The 22,496-nt window shown below is 43.9% G+C and overlaps 1 protein-coding gene across 1 annotated transcript in view; it reads left to right on the plus strand.

Annotated features, from left to right (window-relative positions):
* Window positions 1–22,496, plus strand: part of DNAH17 (dynein axonemal heavy chain 17) — an 8,024,690-nt gene that overhangs the window by 4,990,143 nt on the left and 3,012,051 nt on the right. The window contains exons 46-47 of the mRNA XM_069655242.1: window positions 6,860–7,067; window positions 7,178–7,343. Coding sequence (XP_069511343.1) covers window positions 6,860–7,067; window positions 7,178–7,343 — 374 coding nt within the window. The remainder of the gene's footprint in view (window positions 1–6,859; window positions 7,068–7,177; window positions 7,344–22,496) is intronic.

Raw genomic sequence — 22,496 nt, forward strand, 5'->3', positions numbered from 1 at the left:
ATATGAGTGAAACTACCGGAATAACACAAAATAAATATTTAAACCGAAGAAAACAGCAGTGATATTAATTGCGTGTGCCTAAAAGTGAAGGCTAACTGAAGGCTCATTTGTAAAGCAGCAGAAAACATTTTAAGATTTAATTTAAGTGACTGAACTTTAATAATTGTGTGTTCCAGGGAACAAGCAAGCATTTCCCAAAGCCAACAGTGTTACAAGCTCTGCCGAAAGCCAAGAGTGGTGCAACATCGTCCAAAGCCAACACTGGTGCAAGCATTGTCCAAAGCCTAAGAGTTGTAAAAGCATTGTCCAGAGCCAAAAGAGACTAATAACAAGGCATACAACTAAGGTAATGGGGCCAACAGAAAGAGAAGGGGTGAGTGCAGTGTCTTAAAAGGGTGAGGTTTGATGATTGTGAGTGTTCCCTAAAATTGAAGCTGGTAAAAAACTCACATTACCAAACCCAAAAGGAGGCAAGGCAGAATTACATCCTTAAGGGCAATTTGGTTGATGGTGTTGCAAAGGACAAAAGTTGCAAAGAGGCAACCCTTCTGGAAGTTGAATGTTCAGAAAAAGAGTGCCTTGCTTACATGAAAGTGTTGAGGAGCACTAATGTGAATCTTGCCTTTTCTGAAAAGTTGTTGAAAGTCACAAAGTTGAAAAACTGCTGAAGCTGTGGTAAGCTGTTGGTTGTCAGTAGATTTAGAACTTCAACAACACAGTTGATTCTGGAAAACTGTTGTGCAGGCAAGAAGACCACCATGGTGAATACGTGTAGAAGTGGGCCTGGTATGAGAGTAAACCAGGTGAAAGTAGAAGTGCTAAGAGCTAAGAAAAGCTGACATCAAGAAGTTGTGTTTCTTTGAATCTTAGAAGAAGCTGTGCTCCTTTGAAACTTATAAGTTGTGACAATTTACAACCTGGGGAAGGAGATTTCACCTAGGTTATAAAGAGAGACTGTGAATATATTTCAGATGCAGTTATTGTTGTTTTGAATTGCCATTTATTACAAGTGTGAGGGCCAGATATCCTTTGTTAGAGTGTTTTTCACGGTATGGATAGTGAGGCATTTATTGAAATCTTTCATTTGATAAAATAGCATATTTTGAGAAATCATCCAAAAGTTGTTGCCTCACATTTCTGACCCCTCACCACACTGGTCAGATGCTGAATTTGGACAAGCTGTCCTCAAAAACCTCTTTGCAAAGTAAACAGTCACACTCCTCCCTAAGGGCTATATCGGTTGTAATCGACCATACAGTACGGAGGAAAGGGGACGGGATGTAGGAGTAATTCAAAGTTGCTCACTGTAGTGACTAAAGTATTCCTAGTACATAGTCCCATTTCCTCCATACAACCGTCCGTCCTCCCACCAATAAATGTAGGTCAGGCTAAATTAGCCATCTGGCACATACAAGGGGACTGACGCCAGGTGCTGGAGGCCAGTGCTATGGGGCTGTGGTCACCCACGTGCACCTAAAATATAAAGGGTAAATGTACTTTTCCAGTCCGGTCACTAGGGAGGGACACCAATACAGTATGAAGGAAAGGGCACTATGGACTAAGAGTACGTAAGTCACTACAGAGCCTGGTTTCTACCATCTGTCATAATTGTTTTATAGTTACATCATAGTAGCTCCAAACTCGCTGTGCAAAGATGAGCAGCATGTTCGGGAGCAGTGACAATGGATTATTCAATAATCTTTCTTTGTTTTGAAAGGTAGATCAGAAATATTTTTCAGGGTCATATATAATCGTTTCTCAAAATGTTTAAGGACTGGTCCGCACGGGCAAGTCCTTTTTTAGAATTTTAATTAATTGATTTTAATGAAGCTCTGAAAAGTACAATACATTTTCATTGATTGTATTTATCCAAATTATCCAATCAATTAGGCTTAGCTGACACTCGTTCCAGGCTGATCAGCGCTCTAAAGAAAACAGAGTGTGTTACAATGAGCATCTAAAATAGTACCAAGATTACTGTACCTATTCAGAGGGTCGAAACAATTATAAATTAAGCACAACTACCACACAACCACCTACTACACCAGCCACCCCATGCCTGCCTCTACCGATGCTTGCCTATACCCCAGGCCGATGTACCTGACAAACCACCCACTACCCACCCCATACCTGCCTACCCAGCCACCCTACCAAAACCAGTCTACCAACCCACACTACCCCACAACTTCTTCCACATCCACACCTGCCTCCTCACCTACCCTACCATGCTATCCACCACCATAACCCATGCATGTGTGCCCCGCCGCACTCCTTCCTAACCTTCCACACATGCCTATCTATACCTGCCACAAGCATACCCCTTTCGGGCTGTTCACAGTACAGAGTCTACCATGCTTGATCTGCAGACCCACATGTTGCAATTGGTCGATAAAGGTAAAACTGGGATACTTATGCTGCTCGACCTCAGCGCAGCATTTGATATGGTAGACCACCAGCTACTTCAATCAGCACTCGATAAAATAGCAGGCTGGGTATCCGGTCATTCTATCAAATCCCAAACTATCGAAACCCAAACCATCACATTTTTTCCATCGAAATACCATTCCATAGAATGGACATTTAGTTGAAGAAAATGTGATGGTTCCATCGACATATAATGGTAAGTATTAGGGTTGGGGTTGGGGTTGGGGCTTGGGTTAGTTTAAGGGTTAAATTAAGGCTGTGGCTAGGATTAGGGTTGGGGCTTGGGATAGTTTAATGGTTAAATTAGGGTTGGGGTTGGGGTTAGGGTTGGGGCTAGGGTTATTTTATGGGTTAAAGTAGGGTTGGGGCCAGGGCTAGGGTTAGGGTTGGGGCTTGGTTTAGGGTTGGGGGTAGGCGTGGGGGTTGGGAGGATGAGGGGGGAACGCCCATTATAAAAAAAATAAAAATTACATTTCAGCCCTGGACAGCGCCATATAACATTTTAAAGTTACAGAAAAATGCATGGAAATGCTACTTTTTACATGTAAAAGTGCATTTCCATTGAAACCAGTAAATGTATATTGTCGATGGACTGGTTTTGATGGAATTGCACTTTTAGATGTAAAATATAGGGTGTTGATGGTTTGTTATTCAACGGTTTGTATTCAAGGCTTTGGAAGTCGAACCTTTGTTTTCGACGTGATCACTATAAACCAGCAGGCTGTTCTACAGCAGCGCTGGCATGGCTGGCCTCATTTATGAAGGATTGGAAAGCAAGAATTCACTCGGGCAATAAATTCTCTGAGGCGGTCCCGATCATTTTTGGAGTCCCTCAGGGATCAAGTCTATCCCCATTATTATTACATTTTTACGTAAGAAGTCTCTGTGACTTACTAGAAAACATTGGCGTATTTTTCACAAATTACGCCGATGATACACAGCTAATCTTTTAATTAAATGAGACCACGACATCGAGAGCGCCAAAATAGTAGAGGTCTACAATATGAAAGACCTCTGGATGCAAAAACATTGGATGAATCTGAACAACACCAAGACTAAACTAATGATTTTTGGGACACGTCAGGCGAGATCCAAACTCAGAGCAGCGTATATAGCTTTTTCCATCAAAGAAGCCAATATACCGGTAATGCTCCAAGTAAAAAACATTGGGTATGATGGTGGAAGCGTCAGTGGGCTCCGAAGTACAGGTTAATTACCTGCACAAAAATAACCCATATTATTTTGTTTATTAAGAGCCATTAGAATGTTTATTAACGAAGAAAACACAGCCGCCATTGCGAGAGAAATTATATTGTCACACTTTGACTATGGCAACACCTTATTACTCGGAGCCACTAAAAGGGAGCTAGAAATGTGCCAAGTAATGGAAAATGACATGGTTTGCATAGTCAAGGGAATTAAAAACAGAGAGCACATATCGACCGGGAGAAAAGCTCTTCATTAGCTCAGAGTAGAAGACAGAATAAAATTTAAAGCAATGACGATAGTCCACAGATGCCTTTTTGGAGAGGCACTGAGTTAGTTCAAAAAACAATTCTCCTTTTACATTCCCCAGAGATGCCTAAGATCAGCAGACTAGGGTCTATTGAATATACCCTGTGAAAATCGTGCCTTAGGGCTTGGAAGATCTTTTCCGGTCAAGGCTACTAAATATTGGAATAAGATGCCTGCTGCCCTGCGACTAGATGGAAACTATCAGAGTTTCAGGAAAGCATTGAAAACCTTTTTATTGCAATAAGCCTTAAAGACCTAAGACATTTCTCGCTGCCTATCAGGTCATGAGCCCCTAGTCATGGACCAGGTTGTGAATTTTGTATTTCTGTTTTATCCGCGCCCTGATGCCCGAAGGCTATCGGCGCTGTACAAGTACATACATAACATAACATAACTGCATAAAGAACATTTCTTTTTTACTATGTTTATTAGTAATATAACTGACTTGTAGAGGTGTTTTGTATTTAATGGGTATTGTATGTAGGGCCGAAGTATTTACTGCATTTTTGCATAGGAATGTAAACTGCAATAAACAAATGAAAAAACACTTTAACTGTTGATCTTCCAATGCTTGTTTATAAAGTGTAATGGCACCTTCTCTGAGATTGCCTAAATGATAGACATGCCATACCGAACCAGCATTGTGTGTAAGAGTATCAACACTATTGTTATGACCTGTACTCCAGATAAGCTTTTGAAGTGCAAGTATTTTACTCTCTATTTTTTAAGTTGGGATTAAAATTCAAGGGAGTAAAAATGAAATGTAAGTCTAATTCCCAATGAGAGTATTTTATAAGCAAGTAAAAATCTGTTTTAACTGTAAAACAGGAATCTTTTTGTAATAATGATTCCTTTGCACCTAGTTATTCATAAACATAAAAATATGTAAGTTTACTTATTGCGATCAGTCAGTAATAATAGTAGTTTCTTCCTGTGGTACTACGTGCACTACTGGGCAAACATATACATGAGCGGTTTGGGTGAAAGAAGGGGCACAAGGTCCTACGTGTTTGCTTACACCTTTTTGTTGGGAGTATTTGTACTCCCTCTTTTTATTTTTTGGGGAGTATTTGGCTATTGTTTTTAGTAAAAGTGGCCAATACATCCCTTATCTGTAAGGCTGGTTAAGACTATTTTTATCGGTAGGCCCCTACTGATATTCAAATTAGACCTGTGCTGCTTATTTTTATGGTGTAAGCTGTTGGAATGCACGTCATATCCCACCTCCTCCTAAATGATTTTGATTGTGGAAAGTATACCAACATGCGGGGAACGTGTAGCGGGTGGTGTAGGGGGAAGGAGGGAACTCTGTGGTCAGAGGTGGCTGATGGGAGACACATGTATTGTGAGAACTCGTAAATATCCTCAAAGGGAACTAACCATTTGCTTTGTGACAATGTCATGTTGAATCTACTACATGCGTGCAATATTCATAACCTGAATTAACACTGTAGTTGGGAGTAGGCTTGAATCCTTGCAGGCCATGTTGGAAACACGGAACAACAAGGCCTTATCTCTGGCTTGATCATTACATTTCAATTTCCAGGCACACCAGGGAGCACGTACACATGAACACATACATATGCATGTATCCAGTTAGATCTTTGTACAATTAGGTAGGAATGCAAGGAGCCAAATGGGAGAAGGGGTACAGCCCAAGGCGAAGGCCACACCCATGGGAGCCTGGACAGAAGTCCTGAGCTGCCAAAACACAAGCTTTAGAACGAGAATTAGGAAAATAGCGCCCGCCAGGACAATGGTCACTTCATTTGAACAACCAGATGCTCAAGGAAAATAATCTTAAATCCTTAATGAACTGAATGGATTAATAGGACATGTGGGGATCCCAGGCCTACCTCATGATAAGGTTAGCTGATAAAGGGTGTGGAACAGAGAACATCTCGGTCTGTGATTTCAAACCAGGGACATCCAAGGGTGATGCCATAGTTCATAAGACCTCAGCAGGGATGGGGGTGCATGATAATATTGCAGTAAAAATGTTGCCTGTACAAATAAATCGCAGCAGAAATGCTGTAGTTTGACCCAGTAAAGCCGCATTATACCGTTTAAGAGGAGCGGGGGTCGAGTTGGGATTGTGGCGGCAAAACCACAGCCTTTTTGCCGCAATATTTTGTGTCCACAGCGATTTTTGCAGCAATTTTAACACATAGAACGGGGGCACTTGTGTGTCTGGGATGTGAAAGGAATTGATTTGTTTGCAAGGACCAGGCTGACCTCGAAGTTATCTTCTGAGGTCATGTTGACGACAAGATGCACATCACATGGTTTGGTTTGAGGAGAGGATGATGTAGTTCAAAGTGTAACCAATTATTTTTCAGTAACCACGTTATTACTGCACCGGCCAACTTATTATAAGGTTTTGTCCTGATCTAAAGAAATACCTGATGGTGGTTATATATATGTCAAAATGGAGATTGCTAAACATTGCCTGGATTGTAATTTGCTTCACAGGATATAAGTTTCAGAGTCATGGCTCAGCCAAATATTTGAGGATGCGTTGTTGGCTGAGCTTGACTCGTCCTAAATAATAACCAGTTAATTCTGGACAATAGACCTTCCATTTCAAGTGTTTGAACAGTTTTCACAGGAACAAGGCATTTTGTAGTTGCACTCATGGATGAATACATGGTATTTCTTGGGAAAGAAAAATAAAGATGGTATGCTGTAAAGTTGTGCATCACATTATAAAGGTATACATGTAATTATAAATACTCTGGCAGTCTCCCTCAGTGATTCAATTTCACACAGATTGCAAAAAATGCTTCTTATGTTTCCAGGTCTGGATTTTTAAAGTAGGTTCCTTTTTATCTGTTATCGTGGACATAAATCACTTAATAGCTGCTCTCTAAGGGTATAATTGAAATATTTATAGTTTTTTTTTATTGTGCCCTTTTTCCAGGCTGCTATTGTCCATACAACCGAAACTACTCGAATTCGCTATTTCTTAGATTTGCTTGTGACTAAACAGTGGCCTGTGATGTTGGTTGGGAATGCAGGTACAGGGAAGTCTGTCCTCATGGGTGATAAGCTCGGTAGCTTGAACACAGAAGACTATGTGGTGCAGTCTGTCCCCTTTAACTTCTACACTACGTCAGCTATGCTGCAAGGTAAGATATCACACTTAAACAGTTGTTAAGCTTCATTGGTCTTACATCATATATAACGAAACATGACATATTGTTGTGAGATGAAGGATTTATTGTCTCAATGTTATTAGCTGTTCTAGAAAAACCCCTGGAGAAGAAGTCCGGCAGGAATTTCGGTCCTCCAGGTGCAAAGAAGCTTATTTATTTTATTGATGATATGAACATGCCTGAAGTAGACAAATATGGAACGGTGGCACCTCATACACTCATAAGGCAGCACATGGACCATGGACACTGGTAAACAATCACGTTTTAACAACTAATAGGATGTTAAGTGAATATGATCTATTTTCAGCACAATAAATAGAAGTTCTATGCATCGTAATTAAATAAAATCCAGCTCAAGCACTAATAGTGCATATTTCCCAGAGTTTGTACTACTTTAAAGATATCAGTCTTTTGCATTGTATCTGCAAAACCAAAACTGTGTGATGATGCCTGGGTGGTGCCGAGTATGGTAATTTTCTAAGATTAAATCTTTCATAGACTGACATTTTCTTTGACTATTCTCCAGCATCACTCAGCAGCATTTCTTTAGTAACCCATCCAATCCTTTATTCACTTTTTCAACACCTTATTACTTGATGGTGCTTACAGCACACACCCAATAGACATTTTAGATCCTTTCAGCCTTGCAGATGGACGCTCAGCAAAAATGCATTAGCATGAAAAAATATGTTAGGATTCATCATAAATATAGGAAAGACCCCACATACTTCTGGTCTGTCCCTTTTCTCCAGCATTGGATCTTTCATGGATTTACATGCTTAGAATATGTCCCGGCTTCTGGCTGGGAATACTCGGCAACCTCAGTATTACTTTATATAACCCACTAACCCTATACTCAAATCTCTGCATACCTAACTCAGCTGCAAATCGACACAACCACCTCCTCGCTCAGCAAACCGCACACACTTCACCACACCGCAACACCAAACAAACAACACATAAACCGCACTAACAACACACAAGGTCTCACATCGGTCCGATATTCACACCCGAGATCAGTGCACAGTGAAAACTGAACTGAAGCTGTCAACAGCACACCACCTTTCTCACTTTCCTATTCCCTCTTCTCGCTACTACACAAAGAGCGGCCAAAGGACGTGCCGAAAGACGCACCAAAGCGCCCCGAACAATGCAAGGACTACGTGGAGAGTCCTGTACCTTTATCCAGCACACTAGTGGACACATCTCGACATCACAGCGAAGGAGATGAGCCCTTTCCTCCCCTGTACTCCTCGGGTTCATCCTTATGGACCAGGGAGAAGTTTGAGGGGTTATGTACAGATTAGAGAAATGTGTCTCTTATTCTGAAAAGTTTGCTCCCAAGAGACTCGGGGAGATCTTCCTTTTACACCTGTGTCCAAGTTTCAAATGACCTTGGAGGATTCACATGAGGAATAAACCCATGACCTCACGGATGAAGACGTCCTTATAGACTCATATGTGCAAGTTGATGATGCTCCATTTGGGAACGATTACAATGTGGATGACCCGACAGATCCTATGGACAACTGGGAAGACAGCCACCAGGTTGACACGTCCATTAACCCCACCCCGGACCCCGAGGCCCTGTGCATGGATTCCCCCCCCCCACTCCGGTCCGCCAAGCCTCCCCTGTGGATGATCAAATGGCGTTTAACAATTGGTGATAGTGAGTATAATGTTCCAAGCTTGGGGTGCGAACCCACTGAAAAAGGTGCCTCCGTGATGCGGCACCTACAGGGACCATAGCAAAAGAAAAGACCTTGGCCGTGTGGCTGCCACAACATTTTCTCCCAGATACTGCTGTGGAAGCGCGCACGTAAAAGCACTCAGCTTTGACAGATAATTGCGACTTTAATTTTAAACACTGCCGCTGCATGCGTCAGTTTCCCGCGGATAAGACCGCAGGTGAAAGTGGTAGGCACACAGTTAGACCGTTCGGGCCTTGAAGAAGGTAGACCACTGCAGACCAGATATTTTTCCCACGCATAATACCATGGGTGGACGTACAAGTATTTTTGTTTTTCTACGCCTTGTAGAAGTTGAGACCGAATACTTTAAGAGAGAGGTGTAATCACAGGCCCTGAGGAAGGGTTTCGACCCGAAAGGCATAGGCCGCATATGTGATGTTTTCTGCCACAACAATTCGATCTAAAGAAAGATAATGAAGCATGAATAATTAAAACTTGTTTTGAAATAAGAAATTAACTCAAGAATATTTTTTCATTTTTTATTATCATCTTTTAAACTTCACCACTGTATAGTGGAATAAGGGTGTGCAGCCCGCACCACTGGCCACACGGCCAAGGCCTTTTCTTTTGCAAATGGCATTTAACGCCATCTTGAAAAAGGCGGCTGAACATTTTCATTTTGCCGGATTCTGATTTTGTGGAGGAAATACTCAAGGAGAAACCTCTGGCCAGTGAGGCCATCCCTTTGTTGAACTCTATCAAGAGGAGATTGGCACCTCCACTGTTGACACCAGCTCAAACCAGGGCAGTGAACCCTAGGGTGGAGAAGTTGTTTTGTCCTTCTCCAACTGACCTTGCCTACATCAAGGGCCATGCCACTCCAGATTCTTTAGTAGTTACCACTACTAGAAAACGGACTGGTGTTCCCCTGTCTACAGATGAGGCACTGCCTGATAAAGAGTCCAAAAGAACAAGAACATGAGACACGCAAGTTCCTTCAACAGATTACCCAGAAACCTTCTCCGCAGAGAGGGAGCGGCTTGCACCGGTCTTTTTGTAGGCAATCTCCCAAAACTAGTATGGTGCAGGCAACAACTGGAATTCGGGACAAGGGTCTAATGCCTCCACCAACTATCCACCTAGAGGACAGAAGCGTGGGAAGGGTAGAGATTGAGGTTCCACTCCCAGAGGCGCCCTGGCCTCTGGTCAGAAATGACCTTCAGATCCAGGTCCCCTCCCATGCTACCCCGGTCGGGTGGCATATAACATCTTTCCTCAATGCATTGGAGGGGATAACAACAGACCAGTGGGTACTCAAGACCATCGCCCATGCGTACTACATCAAATTTTGCCGACCACCTCAATTCAAACTGCCAAAATCAAGACACCTGACTCTGGAACACTTACATATCCTACTGCAAGAGGTGGAGATCCTTCTAGGAAAGGGCGCCATAAAAGTCGTCCCTATTCAACAGGTAATCGTGAGTATTTATTCAGTGTACTTCCTTGTACCCAAAAAGGATCTCACCATGTGCCCTGTGCTAGAATTGCACCCAGCGAACAAGTGTGTCAAACATCAAAGGTTTCGTATGGTCACTTTACAGGATGTGATCCCGCTGTTGAAACAGGGGGATTACATGGCAAAACTCGACATGAAAGATGCACTCTTTCATATTTCAATGTTGCCAGGGCGCAGACAATACCTAAGGTTCATGATAGAGGACAAGCACTATCAGTTCAAAGTACTCCCCTTCGGCATTGCCTCGGCACCAAGGTTGTTTACGACGGTACTGGCAGTAGCGGCAGCACACCTGCGTAGACTATCCGTCCCGGTTTACCCTTATTTAGACGACTGGCTCATAACAGGGGAATCCTATGGAGCATGCCTATTGAACACTCAGAAGACAATAGACCTCTTATTCAGTCTGGGATTCTCCCATCAACAAGAAGAAATCCAGCTTAGTCAAACAGTTTCTAGGGTCTCTAATTCGGACAGAAGACGGCCTCATCTTCCCCTCCATCGGGAGGGTTGAAAACATGCTGTTGCAGATCGCTCAGTATGTAGCCAGTCGGGAAGTGACGGTACACAAGGCCATGCGACTGCTAGGAATGACCGCGTCCTGCATTTACTTAGTTCCTCACGCGCGGCTGTGCATGTTTCCAATGCAAGAGTTGCTCACCAGCCAATAGTGTCAGGCCAGTGAACAATGGGAAGATCTGGTAGTTTATTTGCCAGCCCTCGTTCTCATTGCAGTGGTGGTCGAGGGAAAACCTCTCGAGGGGAAAACCTTCACCACCCCGCCCGCAGTAGAAGCCACTCTCACGACAGACATCTCTCACGGGGTGAGGGCTCATCTGATCCAGCAGACGGCGCACGTCGTGTGGTTCCCTCAAGTCACATCCAACCACATAAATCTGTTAAGCAGAGATTTCCCACTGCCCGTAGAGTACGAATGGCGGCTACATGAAAGCATTGGGCCTCATTACGACCCAGGCGGTAAGGGGTTAACGGCAGCGTTAACAGCGCCGACCCTTACCGCCTGAGTACGAGGTCCCTTAGCGCCATGGCGCTTTTAACACCTGCTTTTAGCAGGTGTTAAAATCCATGGCGCTAAGGGACCATGGAGTTAATTACGCCACCGTAATTTACGGTGGCGTAATTAACGCCTTCCCCACTCCCATTATACCCTATGGGGCAAAAATGGGAATGGGGAAGGGTAAATGGGGATTGGGGACTTACCGCCCCGCCAAGGTCAGAATGGGGCGGTAAGTCCGCCAACCACCATGGCGTAAACATAGTTTACGCCATGGTGGTAAAGTCACGGCCCAGGCGGTAACTTACCGCCTGGGTCGTAATGAGGCCCATTGTCTCCGACATTTTGGCGCTATGGAGCTCCCCAGAGATCGACTCAATGCTAAGATTACGCCTCCAGGTACCCCCAGAACCTCTCCAAGGGGAACGGTCTCTGGATAGCATGGTCAGGGAAATGTTTTTACGCTTTTCACCTGACTCCCCTGCTCAACAAGACTGTGCACAAGCTGCACCAAGAACCAGTCACCATGATTTTGGTAGCCCCCATGTGGGCCCGCCAGCCGTGGTTCACTCATCTGATGGAGATGTCCCTCTCTCCTCCTATGAAACTGCCCTTCCCGTACAACATGTTATCTCAGGACAGGGGTTAAGCACTTCACCCATGCCAGCAAACTCTGAAGTTAGTGACCTGGCTCCTGAAGTCATAGAGTTCGGACACCTTCAACTTCCTCAGAGATGCATGGACATACTTAGGGAAGCGAGGAAACCGAACACCCGATATTGCTATTCCAGTAAATGGAAACACTTCATTATCTGGTGCAATGCCAAGCACGTCAATCCCATTGACTACTCTCCTACTCACATTGTATTGTACCTGACTCACTTACTAGACTTAGGCCTGGTTTTTAATTCCCTAAAGGTTCAGTTAGCTGCTCTCTCAGCCTACACCACGTTACAACAAAAGGTGTCTTGGTGGAAAATGCCCGTTATTAAGGCTTTCATGGAAGGGGTAAAGAGAATTCATCCCCCCATTTCTGACCCGGCTCCCGGATGGGACCTAAATGTGGCATTGACTAGACTTATGGGGTCTGCCCTTGAGCCTATGCATAAGGCAAATCTCAAGGATCTTAATCTTAAGACAGCCTTCCTAGTGGCTATCACTTCCATAAGAAGGGTTAGTGAACTACAGGCTCTTTCAGTTCTAAACGCTTTCGTTACAGTTGACAGAGATAAGGTGGTTCTGCACACTCATCCACGATTTTCGCCTACATTTATTTCCAAGTTCCATGTTAACCAATCGATAGAACTGCCTACTTTCTTCCAGAACCCCACTAACGTGGCCGAAAGAAGCTTACACACATTAGATGTGCGCAGGGCAGTCATGTTTTACCTGGAACTTAACCAAACCACTGAGAAAGACAAACCAATTTTTCGTTTCAGTGGCAGCTGGTAGAGAAGGGGATCCTGTCTTTAAATTAGCATTCTCAAAGTGGATTGTCAAATGCATCACACTCTGTTACACTCTTGCTAAGAGAGAACTTCCCTTTAAGCCTAGAGCACATTCTACTCAAGGCCCTGGGGCTGCCATAGCATTCATTGCAAATGTTCCCCTATAGTCCATTTGCAAGACAGCAACCTGGAGTTCTGTACACACCTTTACAAAACACTATTGTCTAGCCACTCATTCTAGGTCTGATTCCCAGGTGGGACAAGCAGTATTAAGACATCTTTTCACTACTGTTCCTTCTCACTACCCACCTCCTACTCCGGGTACTGCTCGCTAGTCTATGCATAGCATGTGATTCTAAGCAAATTAACAAGCATCGGAAGACATGCATTACGCACTGTAGTAGCATTTCTGACGATTGTATCTGCTTAGATTCACATGCGCCCACTCTTCCTCCCCACACGGATGGAAGGAACATAGATGTTTTACTACTTTCTCTCTTTTATGTACTCACTCACGATAGTCATTGGGCTCCCTCATGGCAGAAAAAATACAATCGGAGGGACCGTGACACGTGAGGGATTTTGGGTACTCTACACATCACATTAGGGATTAAAGAGACGCCTATGCCGACGTCCCCTTTCGATCCTCGAAAGACATGATGCAATACTCTGCGGTTACCACTGGATGTTGGACCATATGCACAGCATGTGAATCAAAGCAGATACAATCATCAGAAATGCTTTTACAGTGAGTAATGCATGTCATTCCCAAGGGGACAGAAAAATGTACCAATATTAATCAAAGGACTACAAGACACCACAAAGAAGAAAGCTGGGAACAGCCTCCCAAGAAGGGTGGCAAAAAAACATGCCTGGCTCACTGGAACATCATGCCCCCACAAGACAATCAAAGCTGGTGGGAGGTTTTATAATGGCTTCTGGCCCCATGTTGTTGAGCATTGCATGGAATTGATGTGCAATGCTGCTGAGGTCTGGAATGCTTGGATGTCATCAGCTGTTGTCATGGTAAGCTCCTGCAGCTTGTGCTTTCTGCTTATGATGTATTTGTTTATGATGCACTTGTTGATTTTCCTTTGGGATTCTATGTGTGTCATTTCTTGTTACCTGCCCTAGGTGGTGATGCTTTGGCATTGCTGGGGGTCCTTATGTTTACTTCTTATCTCAATAAAGCATTTAAGCTTCTCCTTCTGCGTGGATCTATACGATCTAACATTGGTGACGAGGATACTTTGGTGTGGACCCCGAGCAAATTGAGAGAAGCCAAGAAAGAAGAGCTGCAGAGAGAAATTAGCCGTTGGCACTCCGAGAAACCTAGGTGCCGCTCCACCCGTCAGCGTTGTAGCGGCCAGCAAGGTTGCAGAGCAGCTTCAGTGGGAGAAACCAGTCGGCAACTTTCCTGGGGAGCCAAGGTGCCGCTCCACCCATCAGCGTAGCAGCAGCCAGCGATATAAGCTGTGGGGGAAGTGAAAGTTCTCTCTCACGGCTAACTGCCTCACAGCCGCTCTGCCCATCGGCATTGCAGCAGCCGACAAAAGGAAAGTGGACGTGTGACAGGATGGTGCGTATTGTACTGATAGCGAATAAAGTTATCTTTGCAGCGAGCACCGACGCAAAATAATACTGCACTGACCACGGGCCTCTTCTCTGGTGTCCTCCCCATTTCGTTTCACTCCTCATCTGTCTTCATCTTCCAAAGCGCATTTTTCACCCTTGCCTGCCAGCGGAAACTCTCATCTACACAGCGTCCCTCGTCTCACCCACACAAAGCTTCTGACCATATATTACAGTATAGATGCGCAGCAATAAAATAGGGACCCCATTACTCTGCATAGCAGCGTAAGATGGTGTGAGCCACGGCCTTGAGCTGGGAATCCAGTGATATGGGCTGTGCAAAGTAAGAGTGAAGAGAGGAGTGAAGAAGGAAGAAAGGAGACTGAACAAATTGAAGCCCAGAAGAGAAGAAGCAGAGCTCAAGAAAGGAATTAAATAAGGAATTCAATAAGGTGCAAAGCTCAGCAAGGTTGTAGTGGAGCGCAGAAGAGAAGAAGCAGAGCTCAAGAAAGGAATTCAAAAAGGGATTCAATAAGGAGCAAAGCTCAGCAAGGTTCCTGACCCTTCAACATGGCTATGGCAAATGTGAGCAGACCGCCAATGTTCATGGCTGTCCCAAGCACGTTAAAAATCAAATGGGCACAGAGGAAAAAGGGATTTTTACATTATCTGAAAGCAGCAGGTGGAAATTCATTTTCCAATGACAGGAAACTTGCCCTGTTAATGCATCATTTAGGATATGAATGTCAAAGAATCTTTGAAACGCTACCAGTGATTCCTAGTGAAGGAGAAGGAGATACTATGAATTAATGCCCAATTCAATCTCAGAACAAGCACCATTCTAGAGCGTTATAATTTTTGAATGAGAGTTCATGAACCGGGGAGAATCCATAGAAGAGTATGTAAGTGCCCTTTGCCAGTTGGCAGCATCTTGCAAATTTCAAGGGTCCTATGATGAACACTTGAGAGATCAATTTATAACGCACTGCAGCTCAGACCAAATACGAGAAGAGCTGAGGCTCAAGGATAAGCCAAGCCTAGACAATGTATTGACCATTGCATGGAGAGTAGAACATTCTTTAGCGTGTATAGCAAAACTGTCTAGGAAAGAGCCTAACGATCCAAAGTCAGAAATTCTAAGCATGACTGAATCCAAGAATAGGAAGAGAGGGAAGGAGAAGGAGAAGCAAGTAAGCCATGTTAACATTGATGCGAAAGTGACTCGACAAAAGACTGAAAAGGGTGGTAGAGAGGAATGCTTATGCTACCCGTGCGCGAGTAGCAGTCACTTTGCTGCATCATTCACATATCCAGGGAGGAGGACGACGTGCTCAAAATGCAGGAGAAAAGGACACTTTGCCAACTGTTGCAAAAACTATCCGTTTAACCCAAGAAAGGTTTTAAACGTCAATGAGGAAGAAGCAAGGAAATCGTCAGATGATATGAGAGGTGATATCAGCAGGTTGTTGGAACCCGACATCAGTATGTTATTGAGTTATTGAGTTGCTAGGGTATGTAATAGGGGAGTTTGAGTTTAAGGGCCACAGGTGTGAGGTTAAGGTTTACTTAACTAAGGAAGGCCTCACATTATTGAGCTGCAGAGAGCAAAAGAACCTGAAGATCAGGTTGGATCCCAATGAGGAAGAACAGTAATGCAGATTGGAAGCACTGTTGTGAGTAGACATCCCCTGGTGTTTAGAAAGGGATTTGGAAAGATTAAGGGACTACAACACCAAATCATATTGAGAAAAGGAAGTGTTCCTATTGTGGCTAAATTGAGGCCAGTACCCCTTGTGGTGAGGGAAGGTGTCAAGAGGGAGCTAGACAAATTGTTGGAATATGGAATTATTGAAAGAGCGAGTGGAGTAAATTGGTCTTCTCCCCTTGTTGTAGTTAAAAAGAGCTCATATGAGCTACGTTTATGTGTTGATCTAGGCCAACTCAATAAGTGTGTGTTGGTGGACCGCCATACACTCTCCAACATGGCAGAAATGCTACCAAGATTAGGACGTGAAAGGGCATACCACCGGGTTGAATTAGAAGAGAAATCTTGCAAGCTGACAGCATTCATTACACATGAGGTTATGTTTCAATTCAGACGCATGCTATTTGGTCTTGTGTGTGCGTCTGCGGTATTCCAAAAGTCATGGATAGATTGGTAGGTGGAATGAGTGGGATATTTTCTTTCCAGGATGATGTGCTGGTATGTGGGAGGACAGAAGAGGAGCACGATGAGAGGCTAGAAAGAGTTTTAGGTATTTTTGAGAAGAGTGGCATTGTGCTGAGAGAGGAGAAGTGCAAGTTCGGTGTCACCATGGTTGAATACTTAGGGCACGAAATATCTGCAAATGATGCGAGTCCAAAGGGGAGCTTAGTGAATGCCATAAAGAAGATCAAGTCCCCGGAGGATAAGGTACAATTGAGGTCATTTCTCGGTATGACCGAATTTTATCAGAAATGTATGTAATTATGCAAGCAAAATCATGGAATTGAGGAAATTGTTGAGGAAGGGGTGTGAGTTTGTCTGGACAGCTAAATGTAAGGAAGAGTTTAGAAATCTGAAGAAGGAGATAGATCTTGCCCAACCTCTTGGGCATTTTGATTCAAGACGGCAGAGTAAGATCACTTTTGATGTTTCAGAAAGGGATCTTGGTGCTGTCCTGTCCCAGGTGGATGACGGAGGTGAAGAGAGGATTATTGCTCATGCTTCTCGGGGTTTGAGAGGTGCGAAGACACGCTATTCAGTTTTGGAGGAGGCGGCCCTAGCATGTTATTGGGCAATGGAGAAGTTTAGAAATTTTGTGTGGGGCACCAATTTTATCTTGTGTACTGATCACAAACTCTTGAAGGAAATATTGGAAAATAAGGGATTAGGCAAGGTGTCGAGGAGGGTAGCTGGATGGATTACACAAATGCAGTGTCATAGTTTTGTGGTTGAGGTTATTCGGTTAAGGAAAACATATTAGCTGGTAGTTTATCCAGATTGAGGGTGAGCAGTAACACAGATTGTGAAGGTGCAGACATAGAAATTGTGTTTGTGAACACGGACAGGATTGTGACTAAAGAGGAGTGGTTGGAAGAGGCTGGTAAGTATTCCATTCTTGAGTTAGTTAAAATGTATGTAGAATCAGTTGCGTGGCCGCGAAGAACTGAGGTTAGCCCGGAGATCAAACAATTTTGGGAAGTGAGGAATGAGCTAAGTGTTGTGGATGGCATTATGTTGAGATGGGAGTGTGCTGTTGTGCCAAAAGGGATACGGAATAGGGCCATAGACTTAGCCCATCAAGGGCACTTGGTAATTACCAAAACCAAGGGTGTTTTGCGAAATGACTACTGGTGGCCTGGCTTTGATAGGGATGTTGAAAGGAGATTAGAGTGCCAAGGATGCAGCAAAACTGGAAAGGATGAAGAAGCAAGAAAACAACCCTTGCTGGTGGTTGGCGTGCCAACAGGGGTATGGAAAGAGTTAGCTATGGACAACCCTTGGTCCAGTGGATTTGGGGTATGGAAGAGGAAAATTCTATTTGTGTCAGTTGTTGTTAGCTGCCGTAGGTGGTGCTGCTTTGGCATTGCTGGGGGTCCTTAAGTTTACTTATTATCGCAATAAAGCATTTAAGATTCTCCTTCTGCGTGGAACTATACGATTTATCAGGAGGCAACCTCCGAAATCATCTCGAACAGTGGAGGGCAATAACCACAGACAAATGAGTATTAGACATCATTCAAAAAGGTCAAATTCTCGAATTCAGGGAGACTGCGGTGCAAATACCACCAGACAGGTGACATCGCGCCCTGCGCATCCTCATGGAAGAAGTAAACAAGATGCTTGCCAAATGATCCATCGAAAGAGTCCCCAGGGACAAAATAGAGAAAGGTGTTTATTCCTTTTTTTTCATAGTGAAAAAGCCAAACAAAATGTGGCAGCCTATTTTGGACCTGTGGGCCCTCAACAAATCCATCAGAAAACAAAAGTTCAAGATGATCACATTGGCCAAGGTCATCAAAGCTGTGCAGCCGGGCGATTTCCTTTCGTCACTAGACCTGAAGGGTGCGTACTTCCATGTGCCAGTCCACAAAGCCCACAGACGGTTTCTCAGATTTACTGTAGGGCACAGCCACTATCAATTCAAGGTATTATGTGGACTTTGGTCAATAATTTCACAAAGGGCCTCATCACGAATTTGGCGTGAGCCCTTAAATGCGGCGTTAACGGTGTTACCGCCACATTTGAAAGCCGGCCTAATCACGAGTTGGGTGGAAAATGGCATTTACACCTCCAGCTTTTTGCTGGAGGTAAAAATGTCAATTTTTATGGGCTGTTTTCGGTGCAATTACTGCCGGCGGTAATAGCGCTCCCCAACCTCATTGGGTCCATAGGACCCAATGGGGAATGGGGATTTACCCCACACAACTCGTGATCTGGCTCAAATTGCCCCAGACTGAGTTGCGGTAGCGCTATTAGCGCTGGATATCACTCCAACTCGAGATGAGGTATCTAGCTTCAGTGGCAGCATACATGAGAAGAGGGGGGGGTCTTGTGTATCACTTATATACATACATCGATTATTGGCTGATAAGGACAGCCAGGAAGAAGACGAGAGCATGATCCAACCCACATTACACACCCTGAAGCAGCTATGATTTGTCATCAATTACAAAAAATCATGCATGAAGCCCTCACACAGTTTGGTCTTCTTGGGAGCGTATTTTGATACAAGCAGGGGCTGGGTATGCCCCTCACAGGAAAGAACACAGTTGATTCCCTGCCTCCTAACCACGTTTAGGCCAGGAAGCAACCTGTCAGTAAGAAAATGTATGCAGATGCTGGGCATAATGCCATTGTGCATTCCACACATTCGTCATTGCAGGTTTTGCATGAGGCTGTTACAGTAATTTCTATCAGACCGAGGGTCTCAAACAAGGGAACCATAGAGCGAAAGTGTGTAGATTACAGCAGACTTCACTCGCCAACTTCAGTGGTGGGACAACCACTGCCACAAGGGAAAGGTGCTGCAAGACACCCTGTTTTAGTGCACAGTGGTAATGGACGTGTTCATAACAGGATGGAGCGCCCATGTAGACATTAAAGGACAATTGAGTACAGAGCCCAGCCAATAATCAAGGGGACAGTGGGGAGGGTGTTAACATACAATACCAATACATGACTTTGTTACAAGAGGCTCAAGCATTGTGGCAAACACATGACACTAAAAGCCTTCCACCTAACCAGCAAGCACAACGAGATAGCAGACCAACTCAGTAGAGCAATTAATCAATGCCCCAAACTGCATCTATCAAATGGACAGCTGAAAAGTGTGTTCGGGTGGTAGGACACGCCCCCTAAAGATCTTTTTGCAACACAGGAGAACAAGAAGTGCTCCCAATATGCCAGCAGGTATACGCAAGAATTCTTTCTAGGAGTCACATTCACGCTGTCCTGGGAAGGGATGTTTACAAACACGTTTCCCTGACTCCCACTGATACACACATGCTCACGCTGTACCACTACAAGCACATCCACGTAGCCCAGAGTGGTTGAGGCATGGCAAACCTGGTACTCAGACCTTCTTTGTCTGACACGCGAACAACCAATCTCACTGGGGAGGGTGCCAGACTTGCTGTCCCAACACAACGGACAAGTACTCCATCACGATCCAGGGTCACGTAGAGTTAGGCCATATACTAATGCTTCAGGATTGTAGGGACATCCTAAAAGCAGCAAGAGCAAAGACCACTAATGAATCCTACGAATACAAAGGGCCCTGTTTCTCTGCATTCTGTAGGCAAGAGCAGTTGGACCCCCTAAATATCACACCTCACTAGTTGTTGCCTTTCGTATTTTGCCTTGTTAGGAGGGCATTTCGCACTCATCAATCAAGGTACATCTGGCAGCAATGTCAAGATATACTAGGAGGGAAGAGCAAAACACGCTCTGTAGTGCAAGGTTTGTGAAGCATTTCATGAGGGGACACAGCCCTCCATTCACTGGATCTCCAGAGAACTTTATACAGGCGGAACAAAATCATTTAGGCAGAGATATTTTTATGGGAGGCAAAAGGGGCATTTGCCCAGGGCCCCCACTTTGAAGGGGGCCCACAGGGCTGTCTGACCTGAAGAAGTAAGATTCCATTGTTCACCAGTCTTAAAATGGCACACGTCAGGATATTTTATGGGGTTCTGGTGAGACTCTAAGCCCATTGCCTTTCTGTTTTGACAAGCACATTCTGCCTTGATCAGTTCATCATGTAATGCTTTCTGTGTTCACTGTGGTATACATAATTTGTGTGTTCTTTACAGCACAACTCTAGCATTCTTTCCTTCCTGTGGGAATTATGTTGATCATGTGCAATAGGCAACAGTGAAATGCATATTGATAAAATGAGTGCCACAATCGCAATGGTTCATATGTTAGCTCAGTGTGTGAAGCACCCATTGAAGAGAAATGTGTTCATATGCAAAATTAGAATATCACATTCAAGTAAGACTGGCTGAGACTTTCCTATATCTGAAGTTTATAAACCTGCCTGCATATGTACCTGGTTTTGCATAACAACATCTGCTATTATCAGCAATGTACCTGCACCAGATAGGGGTTGCTATAAGAAATAACATATCATCCATATGGTGAAGGCCTAGAAATTGGTTTGTTCAGATGGGGTGTTGTAAAACCTAGGCAATCGCCTTCAACAATGGCATAAACTGTTAGTCCAATAGGTGAAGAAGTATCTAAATTCAAGACCATGGAACCAAAGTATTCATGCTTGTATCCTGCATTTGCCAGCAGATGATGCAGAGATACTTGTCAAATCATCAAATATCTCTTACATTACTGTGCTGAGGTTTGCCTTCTTGCATGCTGTTGAATCGTTTAGCCCATTACTTGATCTTTCTTCTTATGTAGGCCATTTGGGTGGAATGGCTGGTAGACAGAATAGAGCGGACCAGATGTTGCAGTCCTCGGGCAAGCATATTGTACTGCCGGCTCGTGTGACACAAGAAACGATTTGCTTTTTGGTAAAACTCAAAGGTTTTTATGCACGTTTATAAATTAAAATGTCACAAGCCATTGTTTTGGAAGTATTTAAAGCTTTAAAATACAAAAGACAAACACATATTAAATGTTTTAAATCACATCGATTGCTATGCTGCTATTCTCTTGATGATGGAGAGAATGAAGATATAATCATTCCCATTTTGCATAACACCCAGCTATAATATTTTGTTTAAAATGATCATGTTTGGTAATGTGTTGGTCTTCAAATGCTACTTGTTTATCATTCTGATTAGAGCAAGAATGAAGAGGGTAAGGGGACTTAAAAGGAGTAAAATGTGCTTATGGTTGTGAGCGCGACGGGTGTGGGGGCGCAACCAGTATTATTGATTGTTAGGGAGAATTCTCCAAAATGTGCCAATTCCCTTCACCTTAGAGACCCCCAGCAACATTGCTGGATTTTGAAGACTTGATTTTTTTTACCTGGATAGAGTGTGACCCTTTTTCACACTCTCTCATGTATTTTGATATCTGTTTTACATTTGTGTTTCCTTTGGTTATGGAGTTTTAGACAACTCCATAGGCATCATCGTGTTCATTTGTGTCACACAGCACCCTGAGTGCAGTGGCACAGGGAAGCCTTACGGGCTTTCCCAAGGTTTACATACCTTCTGTGGGATAAACTTCTGTTTCCCAGCGAAAGTAAAGTGAAATTGACTTTACTAGTCTTTTTAAATTCCTAGACCCAGCACACCCGATCTTACAATAGAGTGCTGGAGGGGTTAGTTTGTATCCCCTAAGTTTAGATACTCATGTAGCAGTCAAATGCTACCCTTTCCTCTCAGAATTGCTGGTGGCAGTGGTTTTACTACAAACTACCATGATTTTTCCAGACCGCAAACTATTCGCAGCTCTGGTAGCATTACATCCTGGGAGCCATGTTTTTCAAGATGGCGTCTGAGCCCCCTTTGTTTAAACAGGTCCCGGTCTTCTTTCTTTGCCTTTTTTTTTTTTTTTTGGGAAAAGTCCTTCTACAGTTTGGTCCCTAATGTCTGCATGAAACTGCTGTTTATTCTGTTCTAAGCATGTGAATCCATGAAAGATCCAATGCTGGAGAAGGAGTATGTTTCTTACCTGTAATTCCTGAATGAAGAGCCAAGAAAGAA

This window comes from Ambystoma mexicanum, chromosome 3q (genome assembly GCF_040938575.1).
Source record: "Ambystoma mexicanum isolate Mex_15411 chromosome 3q, UKY_AmexF1_1, whole genome shotgun sequence".
Taxonomy (NCBI): domain Eukaryota; kingdom Metazoa; phylum Chordata; class Amphibia; order Caudata; family Ambystomatidae; genus Ambystoma; species Ambystoma mexicanum.